This window comes from Procambarus clarkii, chromosome 48 (genome assembly GCF_040958095.1).
Source record: "Procambarus clarkii isolate CNS0578487 chromosome 48, FALCON_Pclarkii_2.0, whole genome shotgun sequence".
Lineage (NCBI taxonomy): Eukaryota > Metazoa > Arthropoda > Malacostraca > Decapoda > Cambaridae > Procambarus > Procambarus clarkii.
In genome coordinates, this window is record NC_091197.1 from 3282210 (window position 1) to 3300266 (window position 18057).

An 18057-nucleotide genomic window follows, 5' to 3' on the forward strand; every position below is an offset into this window, starting at 1 on the left:
TGTTTCTGCTGCTTCTGCTGCAGCTCTTGCTGCTGTTGCTGCCGCTATTGCTGCTGTTATTTATGATGCCACTGTTTTTTTCTTCAGTTTCTGTTATTGTTACAATCTCTTCAGTTATGACTGCTGCTGTTACTTGCTACTGCTACTCCAGCTGTTGCTGTTATGGCTACTAACGGTGCTTTTACTCCCTCGTTGATTAATGCACCTATTGCTACTTTTTTATATATCATCATCTGTTATTTTTCCCCTGCGTCTGTTGTTATAACTGAAGCTGAAAAATAATATGTATACCTTTATGATATATTTCTAAATGCTTTGGAAAAACTACATTTCAACTGTTTTTTAAAGCTTCATAAATAATATTCAAGTTAAAAATAGGCTTAAGTTTGCGATCGTCTGTATTTTTAAACTGCGTTTGAATCATTTTTTAGGAAATTTAAATTTATTTTCAAAATATTAAGGACAAATAATGGGATCGAACCTTTGTTCCTGGACTACCTGGAGTCCAGACACGTAGGTTCGATCCCAAGTTATACCTCATTATTTCTTTTTAATAAATGTTTAGCATTTATGTGATTTTATATACAAAATGTATTCAAGTAATGCTCACCTGACATGTTTTACGACTTTATAATAGCAAATCAGATTCGTTATTAATATTAATACTATAATAAAAATAATAATAATAATTATAATTATTACAATAAATAATATTATGGAAAACTATTGTTTATAAACAGATTATTTTCTCCTTGCAGGTATGTGGAGTCCATTCATGCAGAGCACTAAACTGTGTGGTGAGTAGGAGGCATATATATATATATATATATATATATATATATTAATAAATGTTTTGTTAATTTCTGTCTTTGAACTTCAATTAGTCGCAACACGAGATAAAGGAAAAGGAAGCGAGGTGGTTGTACGTAGTGAATGGTGTTATGTTGTGGGTTACAGTGAATGGTGTTATGTTGTGAGTTACAGTGAATGGTGTTATGTTGTGGGTTACAGTGAATGGTGTTATGTTGTGGGTTACAGTGAATGGTGTTATGTTGTGGGTTACAGTGAATGGTGTTATGTTGTGGGTTACAGTGAATGGTCTTATGTTGTGGGTTACAGTGAATGGTCTTATGTTGTGGGTTACAGTGAATGGTCTTATGTTGTGGGTTACAGTGAATGGTCTTATGTTGTGAGTTACAGTGAATGATCTTATGTTGAGGGTTACAGTAAATGATCTTATGTTGTGAGTTACAGTGAATGGTCTTATGTTGTGAGTTACAGTGAATAGTTATACATGTTGCGAGTCTCGACGAGTTCCTTAAATTTCGGACAGGAATCGAGGATAACAACAGGCGTTGTCCCTCCGAATCGCCCCACCGAGGCGCTGAAACTGGAAATTGGCAGCTCTTTAGTCTTTGGTAGTATCGATGAGCCTGGAACCCTATTCTTTGAGAACTCTGCGGTCACACTTGCCACAGGGGTCAAAGGTCTCCGATACAATGGGATCATACGTGTTCATATGACTGGGTTCTCTGTACTTGTGGGACCTGATTGGTTCTTTGGGGTTAGTGGTTAGTGGCGCCTCCTGCCGACCCAACACTGAAGACGTTACCAGACAATGTCTCTTTATAAGTTCTTAAGATTTAAATTACTTTCATGTTATTAATGAACTTTATTCAAGGAGATCGTGGGAGGGTAAATTTGGACTTTGTCGTAGGTAACCCCACGCGTCTCTGGGGTTGACGTATAAACCTAGGATCAACATGGCAATAAAGGAATTTTCAGAGCCCAATTTTCCCAAGTAAGTCAGTTGATTACACACAGAGATCACACTAACGTGATGCATCAAATGGATAAATCCACAAGGGCCGTGACGAGGATTCGAACCTGCGTCCGGGAGCATCCCAGACACTGCCTTAATCGACTGAGCTACGAAAGGATAAAAGGGTTGAAACCGAAGTTCTACTGAACTTGTCCAACCCATGGCTAAATTTGCTTCGAGATTCGAGCATCCAATCACCCAATCATCCATCAGGTGCAAAGAGAACACACTAATATTATATTAAACTCAAAATCCTCATAACTCTGAAAAAATTCAACATAAATAGATTTTGTTGACAAATGTATTATTAATTCTTCAAATTAATCACTCAGGAGTTATTAATTAATTCATTTTATTAATTATTAAATGAAACTCATTCCTCCTTTCCTTCATGAGTGTCACACGACGTTTGTAAGTTTACGAGTTTTAATTGTGGTGGGAATATTTATCGTAAGTTGCTTTATAGTTCGCGTTGAGGAGATTTTGAGAGGCAGAGAGGAGCCTGCCTCGCACAGCTAATTAAAAAACATATATTAAAGATGAACGAAGTTGAGTTATGTTTGTTGTCTTGCAGAGACCGGTAGGAGGGGATGTGCCTCCAGCTGAGTAGGTCTTCAGGGGATGCCAGCTGGCAGGATGTGCTTCAGGGCAGGCCAGCTGGCAGGGTGTGCTTCAGGGCAGGCAAGCTGGTAGGGTGTGCTTCAAAGGCAGGCTAGCTGGCACTGTGTGCTTCAGGGCAGGCCAGCTGGCAGGGTGTGCTTCAGGGCAGGCCAGCTGGCAGGGTGTGCTTCAAGGCAGGCTAGCTGGCACTGTGTGCTTCAGGGCAGGCCAGCAGGCAGGGTGTGCTTCAGGGCAGACCAGCTGGCAGGGTGTGCTTCAAGGCAGGCCAGCTGGCAGGGTGTGTTTCAGGGCAGGCCAACTGGCAGGGTGTGCTTCACGGCAGACCAGCTGGCAGGGTGTGCTTCAAGGCAGGGCCAGCTGGCAGGGTGTGCTTCAGGGCAGGCCAGCTGGTAGGGTGTGCTTCAGGGCAGGCCAGCTGGCAGGGTGTGCTTCACGGCAGACCAGCTGGCAGGGTGTGCTTCAAGGCAGGCCAGCTGGCAGGGTGTGCTTCAAGGCTGGGCCAGCTGGCAGGGTGTGCTTCACGGCAGACCAGCTGGCAGGGTGTGCTTCAAGGCAGGGCCAGCTGGCAGGGTGTGCTTCAGGGCAGGCCAGCTGGTAGGGTGTGCTTCAGGGCAGGCCAGCTGGCAGGGTGTGCTTCACGGCAGACCAGCTGGCAGGGTGTGCTTCAAGGCAGGCCAGCTGGCAGGGTGTGCTTCAAGGCTGGGCCAGCTGGCAGGGTGTGCTTCACGGCAGACCAGCTGGCAGGGTGTGCTTCAAGGCAGGCCAGCTGGCAGGGTGGACTTCAAGGCAGGCCAGCTGGCAGGGTGGGCATCAGGGCAGGCCAGCTGGCAGGGTGTGCTTCAGGGCAGGCCAGCTGGCAGGGTGTGCTTCAGGGCAGGCCAGCTGGCAGGGTGTGCTTCAGGGCAGGCCAGCTGGCAGGGTGTGCTTCAGGGCAGGCCAGCTGGCAGGGTGTGCTTCAGGGCAGGCCAGCTGGCAGGGTGTGCTTCAGGGCAGGCCAGCTGGCAGGGTGGGCATCAGGGCAGGCCAGCTGGCAGGGTGTGCTTCAGGACAGGCCAGCTGGCAGGGTGTGCTTCAGGGCAGGCCAGCTGGCAGGGTGTGCTTCAGGGCAGGCCAGCTGGCAGGGTGTGCTTCAGGGCAGGCCAGCTGGCAGGGTGGGCTCCGAGTGTCACTAAGGATCCTCCGAGTTAAAGATAATATTATTCAAAGGTCAAATTGTAATTTAATTATCTCTTCGTTGTAAGCTGAACTGTTTTATGTGTGAACGCAGTGAATAGTGCTGTTATTATCTCATGTGATTAACCTGTTAAATTCTGTGTTGGATATTAACATCCCGAACACGACGTTGGGTATAAGGATATATGTACACTGAGGTATATATATATATATATATATATATATATATATATATATATATATATATATATATATATATATATATATATATATCCCTAAAAGGGGTACCACCTTTGTAGGGACCCATAGCCTCGGAGAAGAATATAAGGAGTACTCAGAGAAGACCTTGTGGATCCTCATTCAACACTTTGGTATTTTCTTCTCCTACCACCCACATTCTTTTAGTATGTGTGTATATATATATATAACTTTATTTTTAAATTTCATTACACAATAAGGATTTCAACATTGGTTACTTGCAGGGTACAAAGCTACTTGTCACAGGTTATAGAGTTCCTCCAGCTCCTCAGATGGCGGGCAGGAACCATGGATGCAGTGAGCATTTCCTCTCTGGATCGCCACACTAAGGCGTTGAAAGAGGAAACTTGCGGCTCTAGGGTCTCTAGTTGTTTAAGTTAGCTTGGAACCTACCTGCTTAAAAAAACTAGTAGCACTCTTACCCCTGGCACCAAGTGTCTCTGAGGCAATGGGGACAAAATTGTAGTGGTGCTCAAGATCACTGTATTAACGTGACTTGGCTGCCTCCCGGTGATTGGCAGCACCACCTGGCTGTGCAGCACTGAAGACAACATAAGTGTTGGCTAAAGTTAAAACGCAAGTGTAGTCCCACACCAACTGTGTACCATTCTTCCAGGGGTTCACCGTGATCCCGTCTGGGCGACTGACAGGCTCATCAGGGTTGCGGGGCATTAGGTAACGGGACTCTCTCTCTGCTGGACAACCGGCCGTGGTAAGGCTTCTCTTAATAATGTCATTAATCTCGCCGTGTCTTGCATGCCATCCTCCTGTCCTTTGGCAGAGAAGGCCATGCCGTCCGTATCTGTAGGCCACTGCCTCGCCGCAAATACACCTGTAGTCGGTGTGAATTGGGGCAGCGAGGCGGAGAGCCACGGCAATTCGAAGGACCTGCAGTGTGAGACGAGTGCCGCTTGCTGACATTGGGGTTGCTAATACGAAGTCACCTACATGGGGAGCTTTTACAGCTCTAAGTAGGGCAGTGTCATGTGGTGTTGTTGCAGTTTCTAGGCCTGTCACAGCTTCTTGGTCGACAATGGAGCGATCCCAGCTGGATTGCTTGTGAGCTTCAGTAGGTGGTGGTTGTGGTGCTGATCCTACGAGGAAGACCCATTTGGTGGTTCAGACCGTAAAGCTGGGATCATGTACCCCTGCCTGTTGAACTAGGTACTCAGGTAGGATTTCCTTCACCAGGTTGTCAAATGCCACTGAAGAGGACAGGAACGCTGGTACAGCAATTTGTGTTGCTGTGCGCACGCTGAGGCCCTCGAGTCTGACAGGAAGGGAGGCCTGTTTCCACTGTGAGTATCTGAGAGAAAGGTTGAGGACTTTTTCTAGCATTGATTTCAGCAAGTTGTCGTACTCTAATTTAATATTGTTGAAAGATGGCGAACATCTAAGAAAGTAGGTCAGCCTGGGGAGGGACAAGCCTCTGGTGATGAGGTAAAGTGCATCATGAGCATCGATGTCTTCAATCCTCTCGTTCATCCTCTTCAGGTCAGTGATCTTCTTACCAAGGACCTCGTCGATGCGTTCCCTCCAAGAGGAGCACCTAGGAGTGTGCTGTCCTCAGGGTTGGTTTTATGAATATCAGGCAAAACAACATTTATTCGCTCTATTATGTGCTGGTTGATGGAGGTTATTTCGCACTTGGAAGAGTTCAGGGTGAGGCCTAGGCTTGCTCCTTACTTCTGAATTATTTTTATGTCATCCTGGAGTGAGTCTGGGGAGCCGGCTAGAATACCATAGTTCAAAAACCAAATGTTGAGCTCACTGGACAGGTTATCGGTGACTTCCTTGATGACTAGGCAGAAAAGAAAAGGAGCAAGGGGGTCACCCTGTTGGACACCACTTTGTGATTCAATTTCATGTTCCCCGAATAACGGAGTTAGATTCTTGCTGTAGCATGAGTTTACAACCGGGTAGAGGGAAGGAAAAAAACGATGAACTGCACTGAGTACTGCATCCTTTCTAACCAGATTGAGAGCATTTTTGAAGTCCAGTTTTATCAGGGCTTTTTCATCTGTAATGTTGGCAATGTAGGCTCTAGCTGCATGAGCCGCTGCCTCACACCCTTGGAGAATGCCAAACCCAAGCTGTTTTGGCTTCAGCATGTCTGCTGTTGCCTGACTAACTGCTCTAGCAGCAGCCTTAGCGACGAGGCGCCGGAGTGAATTGCCCACAGCTATCGGTCTGATTCCTCTCTCCTTTTTCCCTCAGGGCACAGAGGGTAGCGCCAAAAAAGGAAGGCCGTGTGATCTCTTGTATGTTACCAGCTAGACATGTGTTGGAGAATCTAGTTAGTTCCATCAGGAGGCCCTGTGCAATGTCTCCCAGGGCAGGGTTGAGCATTTGTTTGATGTGGTTGGGTCTTAGTCCTGTGAACCCACCTGCTGATCCCGATGGGAAAGATAAGCTGCTTTATGCACCATGGATTCGAGCACACACAGGGGTTCTGCTCTGGAGACAGACTAGTAGAACACTGTCATCACGTGGAGCTCTGTGTGGGTGTTTTTCTCACAGGGCTTGTACTGTATCGGCGATGGCAACTGTATCCTCGCTGGTGATGACTCTGAACGCTCCTGTGTTGCCTTATTCTATTTTCCTGCTAACTGTTGTTCAGATTTTGGGTGCCTCGGTTCTGTTGTTAAAACCTTTAAGGCGGTGGATGTTTATGACATGGGTGGGAAGGGGTGCCTGGTTGTCCTCTCTAGGAAAACTATTTATAGCCATAATGACCGAGGAAGCAAGTGGTTTGTGTCTCCTTGCAGGGACAGCTAGACATATGTTACCAAACAGGAGAAGGTTGCGCCAGGATTAGATGGTTTCAGGAGAGTCATTAACCTTTTTCAAGAGGCTGGATAGTTTGACTGCTGCCTGGACCGGGCAGCTTTGTGGGATGTGCTGCAAGGTTCCAACCGATGTCGCTTTGATGGCTTCTAGTAGGTGCTCTGTCGAAATGAAGCTGTTGGAGGTGTTTTCCCTGACTGCTGGTGTGGGGCGTTGATTTTTACTTATATATATATATATATATATATATATATATATATATATATATATATATATATATATATATATATATATATATAGGGCTATATCCCCAACATCCCGTCGGCACTTGGTGGTAAACTTGGGCATAATTATTTCATCGAATCACCTCACTTTGTGGGGCCACGTGAGCAATTACCACCAAGTGCCGTCGGGATGTTAGGGATATAGCCTCGGCTACCAACGTCTTTTGTACGGTCACGATTGACCAACCCCTCTCCCGTCACTTTGTCCTGCACACCATCCCCCACTCCACTGTCCCCTCTTCCTCCTAACCATCTCCCACTCCCCCGTCCCCTTGTCCTCTCTAAAATTCCCTCCCCTCCACCGTCCCCTCGTCCTCCCCAACATCCACCACCCCTGTCCCTTGTCTTCCCCACCATTCTCCATTCCATTGTCCCCTCGTCCACACTATCCCCCACTCCCCCGTCCCACATTTATATATATATATATATATATATATATATATATATATATATATATATATATATATATATATATATATATATATATATATATATATATATATATATATATATATATGTCGTACCTAATAGCCAGAACTCACTTCTCAGCCTACTATGCAAGGCCCTATTTGCCTAATAAGCCAAGTTTTACTGAATTAATATATTTTCTCAAATTTTTTTCTTATGAAATGATAAAGCTACCCATTTAATTATGTATGAGGTCAATTTTTATTATTGGAGTTAAAATTAACGTAGATATATGACCGAACCTAACCAACCCTACCTAACCTAACCTAACCTATCTTTATAGGTTAGGTTAGGTTAGGTAGCCGAAAATGTTAGGTTAGGTTAGGTTAGGTAGGTTAGGTAGTCGAAAAACAATTAATTCATGAAAACTTGGCTTATTAGGCAAATTGGGCCTTGCATAGTAGGCTGAGAAGTGCGTTCTGGCTACTAGGTACGACATATATATATATATATATATATATATATATATATATATATATATATATATATATATATATATATATATATATATATATATATATATATATACTGAGAGGTGTATATAATATCTCCCTTCTCAGTGTATTTATACTGAGAGTTTACGTTCGCACCTGTGTAAGTTTAAGATGAAACTATATATGCTTTTTAATCGGTAAGCTGTTTTAGTGGACTTAATAACCTTCACGCTATTCATTGGCATTAAAAACTCTCGCGGTTGATTGGCCTTAATAAGTCGCACAGTTGATTGGCCTTAATAAGTCGCACAGTTGATTGGCCTTAATAAGTCGCACGGTTGATTGGCCTTAATAACTCTCGCGGTTGATTGGCCTTAATAGCTCGCTCGGTTGATTGGCCTTAATAACTCTCGCGGTTGATTGGCCTTACCAACCCTCTCGAGGTTGATAGAGCATAATCCAATCAGAACTAGGATGACAAACACAAAATTTATTTGCAACACGTTACACAAATCATCACAATAATGACTGAACTAAACAGGTGTACAACAGTCTGAATCAGATTGTACATTTGTGTTATAAAGCATTTGCCTAGCATGATATATATTGAACTAGCATGATATATATTGAACTAGCATGATATATATTGAACTAGCATGATATATATTGAACTAGCATGATATATTGAAAGGTGATATATGTTAGAGAGAAAAATAGGATTGATTACCATTAGAGTGGTAAGAGAGGATATTGGGACAAATTATACCACAAAATTGGACGAGGAAATGCCAATTTCAGGAACTAATATGTGCAACGTGACAAGGGTCTTAGACTCTCTGAGTGGCCGAAGTGGGTGTGATCTTGTTATTCTTAGTGTGGAATATTGGTGGGTGATCTTGGGTCTTCTGACTGGAATATTGGTGGGTGATCTTGGGTCTTCTGGCTGGAATATTAGTGGGTGATCTTAGGTCATCTGACTGGAATATTGGTGGGTGATCTTGGGTCTTCTGGCTGGAAGATTAGTGTGTGATCTTAGGTCTTCTGACTGGAAGATTAGTGTGATCTTAGGTCCTCTGTATGGAATATTGGTGGGTGATCTTGGGTCTTCTGTATGGAATATTAGTGGGTACGAGAATAGTTCACGAGAATTGTCCAAAATAGACCTGAAGTGGCCGTAGTAAACCACCCCTAACAGATCTTTGGGTACTAGCGCCAGAAACAGAATCTATGGATTAAGGGCGCCCTAAAATGATACCCAAGAGGAGTCCCTAAAAATATATCCAGAGAGCGTGGGGGGGAAGGGGATTGTGGCGCTTAATTGCATAAATGTTTCTAAGTTTATTGATATTTTTAAGGACTTCTGGACGTATCAACGAGGTGTAGTGGTCCATAAAGAGTTTCTATGGTGTTTAATATTCCCTGGGATTGTATGGTATTTAAAATTATCTGGGGGATTGTATGGTATTTAAAATCCTCTGGGGAATTGTATGGTATTTAAAATCCTCTGGGGGATTGTATTTTGCTTAAAATACCATGTGATTGTCTAGGATTTCCAGGCAACTCAAGGAAAATAGTCAGTCTCAGATCTACCCTGGGAGTCTTCAGGCGGCCATGAAAGCGTGTCTGGTGTCTAGGCTGCCTTATGTGTATGTCTAACATGTCTAGACTGCCCGCATGGACGTGTTCAGGGAGTATGGACTGCCCTAGGAGTGTGTCCATGGTATCTAGAATGCCAATTGAGAGCTGGCTCATTGTTCAGACTGTCCTGGGAACGTGGGTGTCTAACCTTCCCTTGGAGCGTGACCAAGGCGATTACCCTGGGAGTGTTTAGAGTGTCTAGACTACCCTGGAAGCATGTCTAGTGTGTCACAGACTGCATTGAGAGCGAGTCCAGGGTACCTAAACTGCCCTGAAAGGGTGTCTTGGGCGTCAGGGGCTGCCCTGAAAGAGTGTCTAAAGCATGTATACTGCCCTGGGAGCGGGTTAGTGGTGTCCAGACGGTGCTGGGGGCAGTGTGTCCGTTCACAGTAATCTAATTCGTGGCCTAACGCCCTCCTGGGGGGCCGATAATTCGGATGCCAGTCTCCATGGTGGGCTGGCCGTCCTCCCTACTACTCACACCTCGCTTATCATCCCTATTTTTACTCTCTCTCTCTCTCTCTCTCTCTCTCTCTCTCTCTCTCTCTCTCTCTCTCTCTCTCTCTCTCTCTCTCTCTCTCTCTCTTTCTCTCTCGCTCTATGCATCATATTTAACTTGTTCTTATAATTTTAACTTATTTCTCATCAACACTTCTTTTTTATCTCTGCCCCTAGTTGCTGCTGCTATAAAATCGTATATCATTTGTGGCATATGTCCTCGGTGTCATATATCCTCTGTGTCCATGTGCTATATAACAGAGGATATATAATATATGTATCCTCTGTATAATATTCTATTGAATGATTTTAGTTATATTGCTCTTTTGGCTGTTCAGTGTCACATATCCACTTGAATGTTCCGTAGTATCTCCACTCTGAATATTTCGTATCAATATCCTCTTTAAATTTTCCGTGTGATGTTTTGGGATGAGGTGAAGAGGAAGTACCTCATAGTTCCATTGTATCTTGTCACTCTCCTGTTTGCGAGATAACTGGTGCTGTGTGTTGTATGTTCCGTCGTGGGCTGGAAGTTGGCAGAGTGAACTTTGGTTGTAGTTGGCTTGTGATGTGTGGCTTGGTTTGTTTGTTGTGTGGCTTGGTTTGTTTGTTGCCTCGCCCAGTCTCCTGTTGTCGCTGTATCTGTCGATTACATTGGTGCTGTTTGTGAGTGTATCTCTGGTGATGGTCTGGTTATGTATAGATATTATACGTTCTTTTATAAGTCCTTGTTGCTCGTGCATTGTTAAGAGTCTTGAAAGGGATGTTGTTGTCTTGCCTAAATATTGACTTCGTTAGAGGGGGAAGGTGACAGTCCCCAAGTGGGTGTGTGAAGGCAGAGACAACATTTGTCTCTTTCAAGGTGTTGTGTTTGGTGTCAGGAGAGTTGGTCATGCTCAAGTTGCCAGTCTTCTGCCTCTTGTAGTATATTATTAGTTCAGCCTTCTGCTTGGTGTCAGTAAGGGTCATATTTACGTCAGTAATGTTTTACAAGACCCTCTCCGCCGTTTTGTGGGTCAGGGAGAAGAAGTTCCTATAGAATATATATTAATAGTGGAATGGCTCTTTGTGATATAGTATATATAATGTATATATAATGCTAGCATGCATTGATCTATATATGTATTTTATCACGCGTGGGTGTATCTGTATGTATATACGAATTGCTTGAAGAACGCTCCTAATGTAGCGATTTGAGGCCTTATCATATTAGCTCCTAAAAGCGATAATTAACTATCCCCCTCCATTCGTGACTGAATGTCCTTCTTCCACTTCGTTCATAGGATAGGATATATTTGAACAACCAATCAAACGTTCTGAATATTTAATGGAATACTCGCTTAAATAGTCAGTCTGTGCCACTTCATTTCTTTTTAATCAGCCTCCATATTAAATATTCAAGTCAAATATCTCGCAAATAAACATTCGTGTTTCCCTAAACTGTTGTTGTTTCCATGGCATGAAAGGATCGAGAAGCATTCATAATAATTTGAAAGAACCTAAAGAAGGGAATTGGAAAATGAAAAATCGTAAATAATCATGAATAAGGGAGGCGAAGACGTCTCCTGACGGAGCTGACAGCTCCCACAAGTCCAGGAAATTAGTTTCAATGTCGCCAGAGGAGGAGAAAATATGAACATAACTTGGAGCATTGCAATTTTTTCCGAGCTCACTTCTGTAGGTAATACGTGCCTTTAGTGTGTGTGTATATATATATATATATATATATATATATATATATATATATATATATATATATATATATATATATATATATATATATATATATATATATATATATACGTTTACATCAGTATTCAAATGCGTATACTAAAATACGTTATACACCCGTGGCATATGGCTGGTGTTATCAAGAACAAGATGCAGAGCAGCAGTGGACAAGAACCAGGACACAGAGCAGCAGTGGGCAAGAACCAGACTCACAGCAGCAGTGGGCAAGAACCAGACACAGAGCAGCAGTGGGCAAGAACCAGGACACAGAGCAGCAGTGGGCAAGAACCAGACACACAGCAGCAGTGGGCAAGAACCAGACACAGAGCAGTTGTGGGCAAGAACCAGACACAGAGCAGCAGTAGACAAGAACCAGGACACAGAGCAGCAGTGGGCAAGAACCAGGACACAGAGCAGCAGTGGGCAAGAACCAGACACAGAGCAGCAGTGGACAAGAACCAGACACAGAGCAGCAGTGGGCAAGAACCAGACACAGAGCAGTAGTGGGCAAGAACCAGACACAGAGCAGCAATGGACAAGAACCAGACACAGAGCAGCAGTGGGCAACAACCAGACACAGAGCAGTAGTGGGAAAGAACCAGACACAGAGCAGCAGTGGACAAGACCCAGGACACAGAGCAGTAGTGGGCAAGAACCAGACACAAAGCAGCAGTGGACAAGAACCAGACACAGAGCAATAGTGGGCAAGAACCAGACACAGAGCAGCAGTGGACAAGAACCAGGACACAGAGCAGCAGTGGGCAAGAACCAGGACACAGAGCAGCAGTGGGCAAGAACCAGACACAGAGCAGCAGTGGGCAAGAACCAGACACAGAGCAGCAGTGGGCAACAACCAGACACAGAGCAGTAGTGGGCAAGAACCAGACACAGAGCAGCAGTGGACAAGAACCAGACACAGAGCAGTAGTGGGCAAGAACCAGACACAGAGCAGCAGTGGACAAGAACCAGGACACAGAGCAGTAGTGGGCAAGAACCAGACACAAAGCAGCAGTGGACAAGAACCAGACACAGAGCAGTAGTGGGCAAGAACCAGACACAGAGCAGCAGTGGACAAGAACCAGGACACAGAGCAGTAGTGGGCAAGAACCAGACACAGAGCAGCAGTGGACAAGAACCAGACACAGAGCAGCAGTGGGCAAGAACCAGACACAGAGCAGCAGTGGACAAGAACCAGGACACAGAGCAGCAGTGGGCAAGAACCAGACACAGAGCAGCAGTGGACAAGAACCAGACACAGAGCAGTAGTGGGCAAGAACCAGACACAGAGCAGCAGTGGGCAAGAACCAGACACAGAGCAGCAGCGGACAAGAACCAGGCACAGAGCAGCAGTGGGCAAGAACCAGGACACAGAGCAGCAGTGGGCAAGAACCAGGACACAGAGCAGCAGTGGGCAAGAACCAGACACAGAGCAGCAGAGGGCAAGAACCAGGACACAGAGCAGCAGTGGACAAGAACCAGGACACAGAGCAGTAGTGGGCAAGAACCAGACACAGAGCAGCAGTGGACAAGAACCAGGACACAGAGCAGCAGTGGACAAGAACCAGACACACAGCAGCAGTGGACAAGAACCAGACACAGAGCAGCAGTGGGCAAGAACCAGACACAGAGCAGCAGTGGACAAGAACCAGGACACAGAGCAGCAGTGGGCAAGAACCAGACACAGAGCAGCAGTGGACAAGAACCAGACACAGAGCAGCAGTGGGCAAGAACCAGGACACAGAGCAGCAGTGGCCAAGAACCAGACACAGAGCAGCAGTGGACAAGAACCAGGCACAGAGCAGCAGTGGGCAAGAACCAGGACACAGAGCAGCAGTGGGCAAGAACCAGGACACAGAGCAGCAGTGGGCAAGAACCAGACACAGAGCAGCAGTGGGCAAGAACCAGGACACAGAGCAGCAGTGGGCAAGAACCAGGACACAGAGCAGCAGTGGACAAGAACCAGACACAGAGCAGCAGTGGACAAGAACCAGGACACAGAGCAGCAGTGGGCAAGAACCAGGACACAGAGCAGCAGTGGGCAAGAACCAGACACAGAGCAGCAGTGGACAAGAACCAGGACACAGAGCAGCAGTGGGCAAGAACCAGGACACAGAGCAGCAGTGGGCAAGAACCAGACACAGAGCAGAAGTGGACAAAAACCAGACACAGAGCAGCAGTGGGCAAGAACCAGACACACAGCAGCAGTGGACAAGAACCAGACACAGAGCAGCAGTGGGCAAGAACCAGACACAGAGCAGCAGTGGACAAGAACCAGTACACAGAGCAGCAGTGGACAAGAACCAGGACACAGAGCAGCAGTGGGCAAGAACCAGACACAGAGCAGCAGTGGACAAGAACCAGACACAGAGCAGCAGTGGGCAAGAACCAGGACACAGAGCAGCAGTGGGCAAGAACCAGACACAGAGCAGCAGTGGACAAGAACCAGGCACAGAGCAGCAGTGGGCAAGAACCAGGACACAGAGCAGCAGTGGGCAAGAACCAGGACACAGAGCAGCAGTGGGCAAGAACCAGACACAGAGCAGCAGTGGGCAAGAACCAGGACACAGAGCAGCAGTGGGCAAGAACCAGGACACAGAGCAGCAGTGGACAAGAACCAGACACAGAGCAGCAGTGGGCAAGAACCAGGACACAGAGCAGCAGTGGGCAAGAACCAGGACACAGAGCAGCAGTGGGCAAGAACCAGACACAGAGCAGCAGTGGACAAGAACCAGGACACAGAGCAGCAGTGGGCAAGAACCAGGACACAGAGCAGCAGTGGGCAAGAACCAGACACAGAGCAGCAGTGGACAAAAACCAGACACAGAGCAGCAGTGGGCAAGAACCAGGACACAGAGCAGCAGTGGGCAAGAACCAGGACACAGAGCAGCAGTGGGCAAGAACCAGACACAGAGCAGCAGTGGGCAAGAACCAGGCACAGAGCAGCAGTGGGCAAGAACCAGGACACAGAGCAGCAGTGGGCAAGAACCAGACTCAGAGCAGCAGTGGACAAGAACCAGGACACAGAGCAGCAGTGGGCAAGAACCAGACACAGAGCAGCAGTGGGCAAGAACCAGGCACAGAGCAGCAGTGGGCAAGAACCAGGACACAGAGCAGCAGTGGGCAAGAACCAGACACACAGCAGCAGTGGGCAAGAACCAGACACAGAGCAGCAGTGGACAAGAACCAGGACACAGAGCAGCAGTGGGCAAGAACCAGACACACAGCAGCAGTGGGCAAGAACCAGACACAGAGCAGCAGTGGGCAAGAACCAGGCACAGAGCAGCTGCTGGCAGCAATATGCTTAACATGAGCCTCAGTCCCGGTTGTCCTGCTGTTGACTCCTGTCTTTCTCAGTACACAGGTAAATAATCAACCCTCCTTAGCAAGCGTGATCTGTCTCGGCTCTTTGTCCTTCAGTGCACTCCTCCTGTCTCTTCTTGTCCTGTCTCTTTCTGAGTCTATTTTTTCATTCTGTATTATTTCACCCTTAATAAGCCTTTCTCTTCCCTCTTCTGCTTACTTTGTTTGGTTTTAATTTTGTCGTATTGATCAATATTCCTTTGGCAATGTCGCCTGTTGATACATTGTTATGTTAGCTCCGGTTTGTAATGTCTTGCTTCGACCCTTTCCCATCACTTTCCCATCAGTTCCCGTCACTTCCCGTCACCTCGCCTTTCCTTTTGCTTCATATTGAATTCCTCTCTAAATCTTGCTCAGTTACTGCTTAATACGTCTCTGAAGACGGATCAAAACGTCGCCTCTGTCGTTTTATTTCGTGTGTTTGGCTCAGACTTTGGCTCCCTTTATTTCATTCCCCACGACCACAACACCTCCACCCCAGCCACAACACCGTCTCCCACCCCCCCTCCCCTCCACCACAACACCCGCCCCTCTCCACCACAACATCCCCTCCATCCCACCTAACACCCCCCCTCACCTCTCAACACCCTCCTCCTTGCAACACTCCCCCCCCCCTTAACACACCCACTCCTGATTGCTTCCCCCGCACCCTATATAACACGCCTTCTCTTTAACACCAGCACCCACCCCACCCACACATCCCTTGAAGACCCCTATCCCGTCCTCCTCCCCACCCCCCCCCCCTACCTCCCCACCCACCCACCCACCCACTCCTTAAGTCCCCTCTCCCGTCCTCCCCCCCCCCCACCACCCACCCCACCCACACACCCCTTGAAGACCCCTATCCCGTCCTCCCCCCCCACCCACTCCTTAAGTCCCCTCGTTGCAACAACTTCCTATGAAAGCCGATGTCAAAAACAATTTCGAACGCCTCTGTGAAGACTGTTCAGGGCACCCATTATAAAGTTATTGATGTTGGAGCGAGCAGTGAATTTCCTATTTTCCTGGCCTTAGTGGGGAGAGGTGTGGGCGTGAATGGGAGTTGAATGAAATAGAAGGGGGTTGATGAGTTCATGGATTAGGGAGAGGGATTTGTGAATGAAATAGGGGGGAAGATACGCAGTCAGAACCTCGGCATACCTGCAACCTTCTGTAATTACCCAATTAAGCGGACAGGCAGCACAAACTACCTCATTAAGGTAGTGATTAGAAGCGACATACAAGGGAGGATCTGTCCCAGGACTCACACGGGTATGGACACTTACCAGAAGACTCACAGGGGCGTGAACACTTACCAGAGGACTCACACGGGCGTGGACACTTACCAGAGGACTCACAAGGGCGTGAACACTTACCAGAGGACTCACACGGGCGTGGACACTTACCAGAAGACTCACAGGGGCGTGTACACTTACCAGAGGACTCACACGGGCGTGGACACTTACCAGAGGACTCACACGGGCGTGGACACTTACCAGAGGACTCACACGGGCGTGGACACTTACCAGAGGACTCACACGGGCGTGGACACTTACCAGAAGACTCACACGGGCGTGGACGCTTACCAGAGGACTCACACGGGCGTGGACACTTACCAGAAGACTCACAAGGGCGTGGACACTTACCAGAAGACTCACAAGGGCGTGGACACTTACCAGAGGACTCACAAGGGCGTGGACACTTACCAGAAGACTCACAAGGGCGTGGACACTTACCAGAGGACTCACACGGGCGTGGACACTTACCAGAGGACTCACACGGGCGTGGACACTTACCAAAAGACTCACAAGGGCGTGGACACTTACTAGAAGACTCACAAGGGCGTGGACACTTACCAGAGGACTCACAAGGGCGTGGACACTAACCAGAGGATTCACACGGGCGTGGACACTTACCAGAGGACTCACACGGGCGTGGACACTTACCAGAGGACTCACACGGGCGTGGACACTTACCAGAGAACTCACACGGGTGTGGACACTTACCAGAGGACTCACACGGGCGTGGACACTTACTAGAGGACTCACACGGGCGTGGACACTTACCAGAAGACTCACAAGAGCATGGGCACTTACCAGAGAACTCACACGGGCGTGGACACTTACCAGAGGACTCACACGGGCGTGAACACTTACCAGAGGACTCACACGAGCGTGGACACTTACCAGAGGACTCACACGGGCGTGGACACTTACCAGAAGACTCACAAGAGCATGGGCACTTACCAGAGAACTCACACGGGCGTGGACACTTACCAGAGAACTCACACGGGCGTGGACACTTACCAGAGGACTCACACGGGCGTGGACACTTACCAGAGAACTCACACGGGCGTGGACACTTACCAGAGGACTCACACGGGCGTGAACACTTACCAGAGGACTCACACGGGCGTGAACACTTACCACAGGACTCACACGGGCGTGGACACTTACCAAAGGACTCACAAGGGCGTGGACACTTACCAGAGGATTCACACGGGCGTGAACACTTACCACAGGACTCACACGGGCGTGGACACTTACCGCAGGACTAACAAAGTACTAACAAATAAAACTTCCTGATCTAAATCTAGATCATAGAGAAAGAAAATAAAATATTTATGTGTTACGTTATTATTAAGAATTATTCATGTGTAAACAAATAATATACTGACATTTTGTGGAAAATAATTCATTGTATATTTCTGAATGATGTTATTGAAAGGAAATTGATCATCTACATATTTAAGAGATCATGAGTAAAGTTTACTTATCAATATATAATGAAAATGATAAAAGATATCTTTTCAGATAAATTATATAACTGAAAATGTCCATAGTGGCTGTGTTAACATCTCGCGGCGAACTCTGGCAAACTGTGTGCGCTACAGATAACAGTTTTTATATTTTGGTGCAAATTGTTCCCGATAGCAACAGTTTCAGGCATTCTGGGCGCCTCGTCACCAGAAGGTGTGAAATGTTATTTCAGACACCATACACCA

General features: G+C 46.8%; 3 protein-coding genes across 3 annotated transcripts; all 3 read left to right on the forward strand.

The window, feature by feature from the left end:
- Window positions 1-1763: 1763 nt before the first annotated feature.
- LOC123749037 (hornerin-like) lies at window positions 1764-15024 on the forward strand. The gene is made up of 3 exons (XM_069302440.1): window positions 1764-1801; window positions 11859-12504; window positions 12634-15024. The coding sequence occupies exons 1-3, from the start codon at window positions 1764-1766 to the stop codon at window positions 15022-15024; spliced, it is 3075 nt and encodes a 1024-aa protein (XP_069158541.1).
- A 1303-nt stretch (window positions 15025-16327) lies between these two features.
- On the forward strand, window positions 16328-16882 carry LOC123749036 (zinc finger protein 25-like). Its single transcript, XM_045731145.2, has one exon. It carries the CDS (start codon window positions 16328-16330, stop codon window positions 16880-16882), a length of 555 nt encoding a protein of 184 aa, XP_045587101.2.
- A 255-nt stretch (window positions 16883-17137) lies between these two features.
- LOC123749035 (zinc finger protein 12-like) lies at window positions 17138-17638 on the forward strand. Its single transcript, XM_045731144.2, has one exon. It carries the CDS (start codon window positions 17138-17140, stop codon window positions 17636-17638), a length of 501 nt encoding a protein of 166 aa, XP_045587100.2.
- The last annotated feature ends 419 nt before the right edge of the window (window positions 17639-18057 follow it).